Here is a 13972-nt window from a genome sequence, read left to right on the forward strand (position 1 = left end):
AGTTCTTGATTTTGTAAAAAAATATATATTTATATATATATATAATATTCTCCTCTCACACTAAAAAAAAGAAAGGGAAAAAAGAAAGAAACGATTCAGATTCTTTTACTTCTAACTTATCTTTCTCCCTCTCCGGTACACACACTCCCTCTTTTCCTCGTTCTTTCTTACTCACTCACTCACACACTCACTCACTTACTCCCTCCTCTGTATCTGTGGCTATGGGCGTTGCATTTGTGAAGAACCAGAGTGCGACGACAGAGAAGGGGGCGGTGACTGGGAATAACTTGCTAGCTGATTCACAATTCAATTACAAGGACCCCCCCACCCCACACCCCCCTCTTCCCTCTAGACACACACACACCCCCACACACACCAGCTCATGTGAAAGCTGTTACCTGTGACCCCGAGCAGCCTATATACGTCATCGCACGCACTTGGCGCCTTGCTCTTGATGTTGAGAAACACGCTGGTGATTTGATGATGAACATTTTAAATATGTATACACATATTTTTAAGAGAGAATAACGGAAAAAAACGTCTTTATCACCTAATTTAGCATGCCAAACCATTAGGAATGAATTAATGTTGATCTATAAATCAGAGTCTGAGTTATTAAATCAGAGTTATTAAATAACTGTGTGGAAATAGTATTTCTACTAAAATCTCAAAACAAATAAGCTATATAGCTGAGATGAAGTTACTAAGAGCTAAAAGAACCTGGACTGTCTCTGTCCTATATATTCTGTGGGTCCAGGCATCCTCATAACTTGTAACTCACCCTCATAAACACCTCAGAGTATTTCCTGTTCAGGTTGCAGAGATCAATAAAAGTCAGCCACGTCTGTGTTCTTTATGCTGCTGCAGCACAGTCATAACAAAGTTTGTCTTTACAAACAGTTGCCCTATTAACCTTTATTGAAAATGAAGATATAAAAATAAAATAAAAATAAGGCACAAAAGTAATGCGAGGTTTAGTTGTCTGGATGTTTAAATCGATCTGCATTACCGAGACCGTCAATGAAAATCTAGTTTGGGAAATGCAAACTGCTTTTTCTTTAGTTTTCTGCTCGCTTTTTTTTTTTTTTTATCTCCCAATAATCAGGAACAATGACCATGCCTCACTGGAAATTGAATCATGTATTTGTTCTGCTGCTGAAAAAGAATAAAGACAAAAGAAAGACTGGGCTTTTTGCCACAGTAGGACTCCACTCTTCACAAGCTACTACCATCAAGGAGCACCTCCCATGGCAACAGAAGCTGTAATAACAGATGATTCATTTTTAACCAGGTTTTGTAAGAAATTTAAAATGTAAATAATTTTCTTTAGAGCACATATCCCACAGCCAGCCCCATCTTAAGAAACCTAGTTAGAATGAATCAATGGTACATCCTATGATGCACATCCACACGATACATCTGCATGTCTTGTACACTTGTACGTCTAAATGGGACGATCTGGGAGGCGGCTGGGGAGCCAGGGATATTGATCATGCATGGATTTTTTTCAACTGGTGGTACTTCACCGACTCCATTAGCAGCCCTGGATCGGGTTTCATTGCCCTGATAGGAGCCTCATCTGTGAGGAGTGCTGGTGGGTTCTGCGGTGAGAAAAGCTGCCTCACCAGGGAGGGAGGGGGGCTTTAAAGTAGAGGGGGTGATGGAGGAGAAGAATGGAGGAAGAAACAGTAGCTCTCCAGCAGTCAGCACGTCGGTCTCTCAAACGCTCTGACTGAACCTCTTTGTCTTCTGTTAATGAACTCCCTTGTATCTGCTCTTAAAAGGACAGCCTGGGTCCTTTTGTGCCTAAGGGCAGCCATTTAGAGTTTAATGGTGTTGCTGACTAATATCTGGGCTGGTGACACTCTGGATGATTTTCACTTTGTTCCTGTCCATCTCTATTGATTTACATATTTTGTTAATATTTCATTTGATTTTAGTGATGAAACATGCATACTAATTGGTAAACTAATATCTTAATAATAATCCTGTTAAAAAGTGATTACAAAAGCTCTTGAAATTCTTGGCTCCACTATGCATCTGAATATATTTATATTATGTTAGTACATTGTTGAGCTGTTTCTCAGAGCAGTGGCCATTGCCTGGTGTACAATGACCCTTAAAAGCAAGGCGAACAGCACTCTGACATGAGGAAAGGTTAAATGCTAAACAATCAGCTTCTCATCATCAGTCGTACAAGCTTATTATAACACAGTTTTGAACAATCTGAATTCCATAAGCAACTGCTAAAACAATCGTGTCATTTTCTTTTTAGCAATAAACATGAAACGATCGTCTCATGCATGTACAGTACCCCCAGGACACATGTCCTAGATCAAACAAGTTTTGGTTGCAGTGTCTCTTTTTCTTCACCTGGCAAATGCTGTTTCCATGGTTTTGACAGTTAGCTGCCTTCACTCATTTGTGTTGCTGTATAGCACCCCCGGCAAAAACAGCCTTCTCTCTCTCTCCTCGCTGCTGCTTGCTGTCAGTCTCTTACTGGCACATCTGTGCTTTCTGCCTGTCTATAATCCTCAGATGTAACCGTTGCACCTGCTACTTTTCACAGAGTTAACTGAAAGGTTATTTGATTTAGAGCAATCCATACAGCTGTCAAGTGATATTTGTCTTTGATGGCGGCACCCTCGCAGTAGTTGCAGGAGCCTTGGATGCTCTGAGGCTTTCGATGTTTGGCATGTGCATTCTCACACATTTACAAACGCGAAGCCTTAAAAGATGACTGGGATAAAATCCCAAAGTCCCAGAGAATGTCTATGATCTGATGGCTATGGTATTTGCGTGAATAGAAGCCATTTAGCATGTAATCAGTCAGTCATTTATTTACAGCCACTCAAGCACACACACACACACATATGGGACACGCACACACACACACAGGGCAGACAGTCAAACAGTAAAACAGTGGGGTCCTTGTGGCTTCTGTCTAACAGCTCAGTCTCAGCTCTATCTGTGGTGGATGCTGTCTGAAGGTGCCACAGGCTGGATGCACTCCTGCTGAGATCAGAGGGTTAGCTGGGACAGGAGTGCTGTGTCCCTGTATGTGTGAGTCTGTCTCTGCTCATAGATGTCTACTGTGCTTGTGCACATCTCTTTCTTATGCCTCGCATTCCAAAATCTTTTTCTTCCCGAATGTGTTTGTGCGCGTGCATGTGTTTTTGTGTGTATGTGTGTGCGCACACGCCGCTAAATTGTGTGGATGTAAAGTGCACTGGGAAAGTAGCAGGGCCTCCCTGAACAAAGGCTCAGCTCTTTTCTGAACAATTAGCTCCGCTAAAAAGGACATCTCTTCCTCCATTAGCGGCACCACGTGCCCCCCATCACTCCATTGTGCAGATAATTCAATTATCCCCACCCCCCTCCGCGTCTCTTTGCCTCCCAGACCTCCCTTTACTTGTCTTGCGTTCTTCTCCCTCCCTCCCTCCTCTCCATTATTAGCACAGTCTCGCAGTCTGCTAGTCCTCACAGCTAAAGGGATCATACATCAGTGTTACTCTATGTACACAATGAAGGTTGTGTATCATAGTAAATAGCAACGCCCAAAGGAATGATCCACTCAGTTAAGAAACAAGCAGTTGTTGGATTCTTTTTTTTTTCCTTTGGTTAATTGTTGTATAAATTCAGTTTATATTAAAATGCTAAAGTGAGCAACTGACCATTAACTATTACAAAGAGGACTTGACTCAACAACCAACGCAAATTACGGGACACAGTTAGAGGAATTCACTTTTACCGCTACTGGTAAAGTACGCTCATTGTTATTAAAAGCTCTGCATATTGCTATGCTCACGACATAAACATTAAAACAATGGGAGGTCTATCACAGGATTCATTAAAGCACCACCTTTCCTGGTGAGCTGGCATCTGTTGCATCATCACCCCCGTCAGTGATTGCATGTCTTTCAGAACTGCATGTTCTCCTACTGAAGTGGTTTGTAATTAGTCACTGCGCTATCAAGAGGAACTTACCACACGAACACTTCCTAGAAATATGGCCTGTAGAACTCTGGGAAAGGGAAGTTTAAAAAATGATTGGTACTTAAAAGCAGAGCGTTTCCAAAAAGAGAATAAATAAATAAAATTACAACACTAACAGAGAAGAAAGCAATCATTTTTCAATCAGGGTACAATGCCAAAAGCTGTAGGTGAAAAGGGGAAAAATGCATTTCTGACGATCTCAAGTGATATTTTAAAAAAGCATTGGAGAAAATGGCTCATCAAAGGAGAAGAAGCAAAAAAACAATTTCAAGATTTCAGTTAACCAAAGCAGAACTTTGAATTATGGGATAGAGATTCCAGAGTGGCTCTATTGTAAACCGTGTCTCAGAAGCCTAATGTGGAAACTCATTCAAACGGTTCAGACATCTAAAAATAAAACTACAAATGTGCAGTGTAGTAGAAGCAGATGAACTCTTCACTATTTTTATTGACTTGCATTTCTTGCTTTAGCTCTATCACCATGCCATGCGCTTCAAATGTGCACAGTTGTGTAGCCCATTCCCCCGCAGTTGTCTGCCGCTTTTCCGTGTTTCCACTCTTGTTTTGTTTTATTGTTAGAGGGGGAAGTGTGCGCTGGCCTGATTAGTATCAATGTTTCCTCCTTTCCCATAACCCTCCAGACCCCCGCAGGCTGCCTGTTTACTTTTAGAAAATAAAAAATGGGCCTTCGCCCGTGAGGACGTGCCCCTCATCAGAGGCGAACCCCCCCCCCCAACTCCACTCAAGGCCCCACATCTTAGATCCTCCTCCCCTCATCTCTTCTCCTCCCACCACTGCAGTCCCACTTCTGTGACTTCTCTTTTTCCCTATCCATATTCTCTCCTAAAATTGTACTCCACCCCCCCCACCCCCCACCCCCAATTCCCCTCCTCTTGCAACTGTCCAGCTGTCAAATCACATCATATAAAACACAGGCCAATGGTCTCTGAGTGCCAGATCACAGCTGTGTCTGCGTGTACTAAATGGGAGTGCATGTTTAAATGTACAGTGAACTCAGGAGAGCCTGGGAGTGAATGTATGTGTGTGTGCGCCTCCCTGTATGTGTGTGTGTGTGCCTGTTTCACTGAATGGAAGGATGCTGTAATACAATACACACAAGAGTGCAGGGTGTGAATTTAATGAATGAATACGCGAGTGTGTATCACTCCAGGATGTTGGTGGAGCGTGTTTGCATGTGTGTGATTTCTGTGCCTGGATTTTGGTGAGATTGTGCAGAAATGCACCCTCACTCTTTTATTAGCACACACACACACACACACACACACACACACACACACACACACACACACACACACACACACACTTAACTCACACATGCACATAAAGTGAATTTCCTCAGTGGGCGTTTGCAACAGATCCTTTGGTGTGAGTGTTGGAGAGTATAGAGTAAAGCTGGGTTAGTGTAAACATTACCATGTCATGGCTGTTGTCAGGAAGCAGTGTGTGTGACATTGGGCTCAGGGCCAAGCATGTAACATCCAAAATCCCTGCCTCACATCTGCTCTGTATCTTTTCTTTCTCACAGTAACACGTTTCATTTTAAACACACCCAGTCCATTCACAAGGGGAAAAATAGTGACTTCAGTTGCAAAATCAGGCTCTAACCACCTTAAAAGACACACAAAATATTTCATCCCAAATATCCATGACAGACATGACATGTTTGTGTTTATATTTATAGCGCCAATGGATTTGTTACATGAATATACTGTACATAAAGAGGGGGGTTTACAGATGTGAAAAAATAACAGAATTTAAAACTGGCAAAACCTCAGTGGTCTGAAAAAGAACAAGTATGCGTTCAAATACGAGAAATCTCCAAAGCTCTGCTTGCACAGCACCAGAAACTTAAAATTGTTTGCACCTGTATTTCTAAGTCTACACAAATCGTTTGCGGGTATTCAGAATTTGCAAATGTGAAATTATTAAAAGAAGTTTCTCTTTGTTTTTTTTCAGTTTGAAAGAAATGAGTCAAATCAACGGCTCGGGGTGTGGAGACTGTGTCAGAGATTATTGAGCAGCTTTTTGAGGTTAACGGCAACTCATAACAGCGTATGGTGGTAGGACAGAAACCAAAGCAGTTCTTATGACATTGCTGTTAAGAGCTAAATGACTCTAACCGCATCTCCAGGTGGCTCAAATGCTCTGAGACCTGCGGTCTCCATGGATTTTGGAGACGAGAACGAGAAAAGAAAAAAAAAAAGAAGGTCAGCACTCGGTCATTTTTTTCCACTTAGCAATGTTTATGTCAATGGTTTAGCGCTGGGAGGAATGAAGTGAGTGCTCCAAAAGAGTGTGTCTCTGTAACAAACATCAGCAAATCCCATCAAATCCTGACTCCCTCTTGTACTGGCGTATGCAAGCATATGCACACACACACACGTACAAACACACACACATACTCTCTCTCTCTCTCTCTCTCTCTCTCTCTCTCTCACACACACACACACACACACACACACACACACACACAAGCACTTAGCCCCCCTCCACCTCTCCAGAGACCAAACCAGAGGCTTGGGAAAAAGATGGCCGCCCTTTGGCCCCCTGTCTTGCCCCTGCATCCAGCTCAGGGAGGTGACGGAAGAAAGCCTGTGCCCCCCAGCACCCCTATCTTACTCCCGTGGCGTGTGTCCCAGTCCAACAGCATCAATCACTTTTGAGAAGTAGAAGAGGCCAGAGTCAAACGCAGGCAAATGCACTGGGAGGAATGTTCCAGTTTAAAATAAAACTAATTTGAAAAACAATGAACGAAAAAAAAAAAACCTAGAAAGAGAGGGCTGTTAGAAGAAAAATGAAGAGCATTTGCCCCCAGAAACAGAGTGGGAGGAAGATAGAGAACGTAAGAGAGGGGGGTATGAGGGTATCTGGTAAAGGCATTGCCCTCAGGGTCAGCATCACCAACATCCCCCGTGCAGCAGACGCAGAACAACAGGCCAAGTTGAGACTCTGCACGCGTGCATGTGTGTGTGTGTATGTCCTTAAATGTGTGCAATACTGAAGTTGTGGAAACATAAATCTGCTCCACTTTGGGGTCTCTATTAATAGGAGCAACGCATGTCCACAGTGTAAATCATCACATTTTACTTTTGAAAGCTTGGTTTAAGGTTAGGTTGCGGGTTAGGGAAGATGACAATCAGGTTAGACCCTTCTCCTGAACTCCCCCTTTTCCCATCTAGCATACAGCAGGGACTTTTTTCACATAACTGGAAATACTCAGTTTTATTTAAGCATTGATGCCTCCTTCATAGAGCCTATGCAGGCAGCTAAGCACAAGATGTCCACTCAGCTTGGTGTGAATTTTCCAGACAATTACCTTCACTATTCTGTACCTGGAAGATGATAAGTTAAAGGCTGTCAGCTCTGACTGAAACAGGCATCGGGGTTTGACATTCATGGTGACAATACATGTGTTAAAATAGCTTTATTGTGTTATAACAACAAAATGAGCAAGATTTGGTGTGCCATGATCGAAGAGATGAATCCATTTAGCATACAAACTCTTTTGGTTGCTCTTTGTTGTTGTAGTGCCGAATCACATACAAGAAGGAATAAAAAGTAGGCAAATTGTAATCTCTATTTTCTTACAGATTACCACTTCTGCATCTTGTGGTTTCATACAAGCTATGACAATGTTTCTATCAAGCAACTAAGGGTCTATTAGGAACATTAAAATCGTTTTGTAAAAGGTTACCTTGATCAAAACGCTATCACAATTAAAAAATGTTAAATTATGGGTCCTGGTTGAGAATCAGTTCATAAATACTACATACATTTGACATCAGACTGATGATTTCTTACCTGTAGGGCACATTTCACGTCCGTCCGGAACCTCCTGCAGGGGTATATCGTGAGGGTAAAGGGGCTGTGATGGGTAATACTGCTGATGAGGGTGAACCACACCTGGGTGCTGGGTCTGTGGGCCCATTGCCACACCTCCACTCTGCCTCTGGAGACAAAATGAACAATGGAGACAAAATTTAATTTGTAATCATTTATCCACAAGATGACAAACAGAATGTGCAGTTGCATGCATTCTCTGCATGCAACTGCACATTCTTTCTTAAAAGAAATCTTTTTAAAAATCACCCAAACTTCACAAACGAGGGATGGGGACTTTTTATTTGATAAACATTAAGTAAATCACTTAGCAACACAAAATGTGGTATGGACTTAGTTTATGCCTCTAACATTAAGTTATACAGTCTTCCTAATTGGGATTTTGATTATAGTGAGCTCAGATAGCAGAGCTAATGAGGATGTAAGTGGAAAATGCTACTTTTAAAACTTCTGTAGTGTGTGAGTGTTAGAATAAAAGATATGGTCAGGGTTTAAAATCACCCAAAATCACTTGAACCCTTGAGGAACAAGAGGAAAAGCCTGTTGGGTAGTGTGCCTTTCCATTGAATAATTATGCAGCTAAATTTGTTAACCAATGAAAAATGTTAACGTATGAGCTTATCAATATAGCTGTCCGGTGGCTTTGTCCCAGAGTGTAACCTTGTATTTTGGAAACATTTTTTCATTGTACTCACATACAGATAACCCCTGCAGCTAAATTTGACTCATTCAGTTTATCTTTGCTCTGTTGTTTTATCCTGCTTATCGCAGAACTGTTCACGTAAGAGGCTGCACTGGGGGGGAAGTCTAAAGTCAGCACTTGGCAGCAGGGCTAAAGAGATATAAAATTATTTGAGGAAACAAGAGACAGTGTCGAAGAAGATAGCCATTTTTAGTAAATCAAAATCTAACTTTGACCACTCATGAAAAACATCAGGAAGTAGCATTCTTTAAAACTGGCGTTTTTCTCACAGGCACATGACGGCTTATATAACTGGATATATAATTGGATATAACTACAGCATCCTATGATTTATGTCACATGTGTAAGTGACAGCCCCAGCAGACAGAGTGACTGGCAATCTGATAAGCAGCTCCTGTTTAAGCACTGCACCATTTATCAGTAGCTATCTAGTTTTATGGATGACTAACATGACCAAAGAATCGAGGAGGCCAGTTTACAAGGTTCTTGAGAGATTTGCATTTTCTATCAAGTCAGTCAGCAAAGGAGGGAAAGTTAGATAGGGAAGAAGGGAGCCACATGGAGGATTTATGGAGACAGGCTGTCGCAGATACCAATGCAGATACCATCGACACCATAATATTCAGCTCATTCAGCTCATGTAGAACAACTTTAAATGCCGGGGTCAGCCTATATTGGAGGAGCCTGCCTTTATAATGCATGCTTTTATATGGCCTACCTGTTATTTTAGGGACTAAAGTATTGGGAAATCTAATAGAAGTTTGGGGTCAAGTAATTTCTCAGGGGGACGACTACTGTCGACTACTGTAAATGAAAATTCATATATTTTGGATGTGGGGCTTGCAATGCTCACCATTTTTGAGTATGAGTATTAGCAGCATCCTGTTTGTTTTAATAATCTATGTGAAGCACATTGAGTTTATGTGTAGTGGAATGTGTGAAAATTACATTTTTTTTCAAAACATTATACCTATTAATCAGTGAGAGCATGACATGCTTACTGTTGTTGCACAACTGAATAGTCTTTGGTGTATAGGACTTCAGCATTCTTATGTAGCATGCATGTGACGCAGTTAGATGTATTTTTGTGTTTGGCCTCACTCCAGTAATCCAGTTAGACCATTCCATGTACAGAAAGGCATAACTTTAGAATATTGCAACATATTTTGCAATATGGTGAAGAAATCTTACAGTGCACATGTAAAAACAACTGAAACGCCCACTGTTACAAGACGCTACATTTGTGTCACAATCAAACATATGCGCACAAACACATACTCAATTACCACCGAGTGGTTTTAAGAGGAAAGCCCTTGTCTATTGCTAGCAAACCAGGCAGATTTAATTAAACATACCTTTGTGTTACTTGAAATGTGGTCTATAAGGGTTATTAATATACTTAATACAAATGATGTGTCGTTAACAGGATATAATTTTTTGCACTGTTGCTTTTCTGCAAAGACAAAATGTAAAGTTCCAAAAATAGCCATGTCTGAAATCATACATCCATATGTCCACGCAAACAACTTGGAGTGCAACAAAAGTGAGTTGCAAATTTAGATCCAAAATCTAAATTTGCAACTCATTTTTGAGTAAAACAATGAGTTTTCTTCATATATTGTGGAGGTAATGAGTGATTCTGGGCACAGCCCCTGCAACCTGCTGCTGTTCACTCCATCCTTCATGTCAGGGGTTCTTTCATTGTGTTCTATATTTGTGTGAAAAAGATATGTAAAGAAAAGGATTAATTCAATGCATTACAAAAGGTAAGGTTACAAATGAAACTATTTGCATTTGTATCAATTTCATTTTCAACAAGCTGTGTTATTCTTTGAGTTTTTCTTTTTCTTTTTGCAGCTGTTTTCTGAATACTGCCTTTGTGAAATACATAGAACTTAGATATTGTCTTAAAGAGAGAAAAAAATATCAGAGCCTTTGCTTTTTGCTGATAATTTATGTAAATTCAAGAGAATAAAGCTACCGAGGTGACATGGGCTCACCTTTTGACCAAGCTGCCCTTGTATACAGTAGTCTCAATTTCAAAGGCAAGCCCCACCACCTGAGCCAATTAGGAAACAGGGAGAGGCATCATTCTGTGTTTTGTATTAGAACGGGGTGGGGTTGCCATTTGCATGTAACCTCAGTCTATTATCCTAATGTGCTGGCGCTCTGCATACAAATGGAGCCATTTATTTTGCAGCACACTGGCCTTCACCCTTCAAATGCTCACCTGACAGGAATCCCAATGTTCCCAGCAACTGTCTCTGACTTTGTATTCAGCACTACCATTTGGAAAGTGTTATGGGTTCTTGCAAACACACTGCTGCAAAGCACAGTGCGGGTGGCTCAGCTGAGAAAAGTGCTGGTCTGCTGGGGTTGCCTGACTCCAGTTTGATTGGTTAGTGCCAAGGCTGGAGGCCTAGGTCTCATTATTTACAATATTACTTGCTAAAGAGAAGTACACGGTGCAGGCTTGTTGTGCAACACAGAGGAGCTCGAAAGGGCAATTTCACAGCCGTGTAGAGAATTGTCTTGTTCAACAGCTCTGTTTCCTAACTTTTGATGAAATCATGAGGAACAGCATGTACAGATACAGGCGCTTTTACTGCAAACCCTGGTGGAGTGAACTGAAAAAGAAATAGAGTATCCTCCTGTAAGGTGATGGAATCCAGAGTTGCTAATACGCTGACAAGAACACCACTCTAATGCTCCTGCACACATTCCTGCACTGAGCAGTTTGCACACACACACACACACACAAACGCTCATTCGCTCACACTTGTGGACGGCTGTGTGGTAGGTAGCCGAGGCAGTCTTAACACAGAGATAATTTACGAGGGAGGTCTTACCAGTGTGCCCAGACGGTCACAGGGGTGAAGGGCTGGGTAGGAAGAAACTGGATCCATGTAGTAACTCATCACGGACACTATGGACAGGAGAAGCAGGGCCTGCTGAAGGGATCAACGTACAAACAGTGCAGGCAGAGAGAGGCAGCCTATCCGTCACACGCTGTTTACACTTTGTGTGTGCAGGTCCGTGGTATATGTGCATGTATGCATAGGTGTGTGAGAGAGGAAAAGCTGGGAGAGGGAAGGGGGTCAAGAAGGAGACAAGATAATACAGGGAAATAGAAATTTGAGCTGTTTTTTTTAAAAATACAACATCCTGTTTTCATGCCATTTTTTACATTTGTTTTTGATTGACAATATATATTTGCGTTACTTTATTTCTATTGACACGTAGTCAATCAATCAACATCTCACATTGCACTACTTCATGGTTTAAGTCTGACAGGATGTTATTTTTTAAGAAAATCTTGGTATGTTCTCAACAAAAATGGATTTCAGCTGATGTAAATCCATCCACTAAGGAACATTTCCACCACTTCTTCCACTGTCTTCCTCCCTCCCATTACACCAGTCTGCCTCCTCCTTTCATCTACCTCGCTTCTTCCTCCTCTTCTCCTTCACCCTCCTTCCTCCTCCTCCTCCTCCTCTCCTTGCCGCCCTCCTCCACGCTTCTGCTTATCACTTAACATTGTTTACTCAAAGCAGCACCAACAAAAGAGACTGAAAAGTGAACTGAAGGACTGCATTAGAGGTGGGTTGTGATATGGGCAGTGTTGTGTTTCATACAGGTCTCATCTTCGTCACATTCATATGTTAAGCAATTTGGCATTTCTAGTCTGTGGCAGCTGCTGACAGAAAGATGTGCAGCCGCTCAATGCTTGCAGATGTTCGGCATATCAAAAATAAATAAATAAATAAATTTAAAAAAAGATTCAAATGCTTTTATTCCCGTAGAAAGAAAAAAATAGCACAAAGAGAATAATTACTTCTGTCAATCAAACGCATGCCTTACTTTTAGCCGTTCAAGTCTCTCTGATTTATTGAGAAAAAGGCAAAAAATCAATAAAAAAAAATCAATAAATCACTGCTAGATAAAACATTCCTATAGGTCTAACTCCACATTTAGTCATATGAAGAGATGCTATTTATATATGAAGCTACATTTCGGAGCTCTGTTAGAAGTCAGTTTAAAGCCCGTTAATTGAAGGCAATTAGCAATCCTGAAGTTTCTCTTGTTCAGAGAAAATAAAATAAAACAAAAAAACGTGAAGGCAACTTTTTATGCGCAAAATAAGTAAAGGTGGAACAGGTCGGAAACAACGCGTCACGCATTCGGAAGAATTCCTGACGGGAAAAAACTAAAACTTTAAAGCCAACACTTTCCCTCTCGTGGATCAAAGGAGCGACGAGCGCAGATAATAACAGCGTCTTCTTATTCTACCACTGACCTGTAAGAAGATGCAGAAAGAAAAGAAGAAGAAAAAAACAACAACTTTGCACTTACCGACTGCGGTGTTTAAAAGTTTCCTGTGAGCGCTGGACAGCTGAGTGTGACAGCTGAGCGGTGGACTGCAGAGATGCTGTACCTGCCTCGCAGCGAATCCCACGGAGGAAGAAATGATATGCACACTTTTAGTCCCTCCCTCAGTCCTACGGTGATCCTCTCCAAATCCAATTTTTCCTCTGTATGTAGTCTTTGGACTTCACATGTGGTTCACATGCAGCCACAGTAGGTATAAACTTGTAGAGAACCTGTGCTGCCATGTGTAGCTTTTCCTCTATTTTCAGTCAGCTTGTGTTTCAAAAGCTTATAATATCTATATTCTCTTTCAGTAAATATAACAGTGTCATTTTTTTAGCTAAATTAGATTTAGGTTTGTTTATTTCCTTTTTCTTTTGGTTTGTTTGTTCCTCTTCCTCCATCAGAGTCATGACAGGGAGGAAACAGCAGGGAGGCAAAAAACAAAGGTTTTGACTATCATTGCAACTGTTGACTTTCCTGTGATGTTGTCCTCTGACACCGTTGTTTGTCTGACAAATGCAATTTTTTCTCTCTCTCTCTCTCTTTAAAACAAGGATCTCAGATGTCTGAGCATGTGTGTCAAGCAGCAATTTTACATTCTTGTATTATCGTAACCTGGCACAGTATCCCAGACTTCTTAGATCTGGCATCGGCTGAAATTACCTTTTAAAGGAAACTGTGGCTGTTAGATCAGTTTGTCTTAGCAGAAAGCACCTGCATATTTATTTACTTACTGTACATCACTGACCATCATATCATCCTCCAACCTTTAACTGCAAGTGTCGGCCGGTGCATGCGGGACACTGATTAAAGCAGTGGTAGGAACACTGACTGCTCTTCTGCGAAATGAGAAGCCCCCCACTACAAGGCAAAATCTACATCCACATGTTCTGATAGAGGATAGTGATAAGTAATCGAGATTGGGCAGTGTTATCTGTCTATTTGCTTATTCATTGTTGCATTTGTTTGCTTATTTCCACGCTGAAAACTCACAAGCTTTCCACAGCATTGCTCCCTAACAGCATGAAGCGCCAGCTCTCC

At 41.4% G+C, this 13972-nt stretch overlaps 1 protein-coding gene across 2 annotated transcripts in view; it reads right to left on the minus strand.

Annotated features, from left to right (window-relative positions):
• The window catches only part of ets1 (v-ets avian erythroblastosis virus E26 oncogene homolog 1), a 32975-nt gene extending 19989 nt beyond the window's left edge, over positions 1–12986 (minus strand). Inside the window, exons 1-3 of one of the 2 annotated variants that reach the window (XM_005720645.1) lie at positions 12914–12986; positions 11410–11486; positions 7819–7966 (exon numbers count right to left, since the gene is read on the minus strand). In XM_005720645.1, the coding sequence (XP_005720702.1) occupies positions 7819–7966; positions 11410–11478 (217 nt within the window). In that variant the 5' untranslated portion in view covers positions 11479–11486; positions 12914–12986. Of the gene's footprint in view, positions 1–7818; positions 7967–11409; positions 11512–12913 lie in introns of both variants that reach the window. The other variant, XM_013911235.1, reaches the window with a different exon arrangement.
• Between the last annotated feature and the right edge of the window lie 986 nt (positions 12987–13972).

The sequence above is a fragment of the Pundamilia nyererei genome, unplaced genomic scaffold (assembly GCF_000239375.1).
Source record: "Pundamilia nyererei isolate P.nyererei 1_Seehausen unplaced genomic scaffold, PunNye1.0 scaffold00003, whole genome shotgun sequence".
Classification (NCBI taxonomy): Eukaryota; Metazoa; Chordata; class Actinopteri; order Cichliformes; family Cichlidae; genus Pundamilia; species Pundamilia nyererei.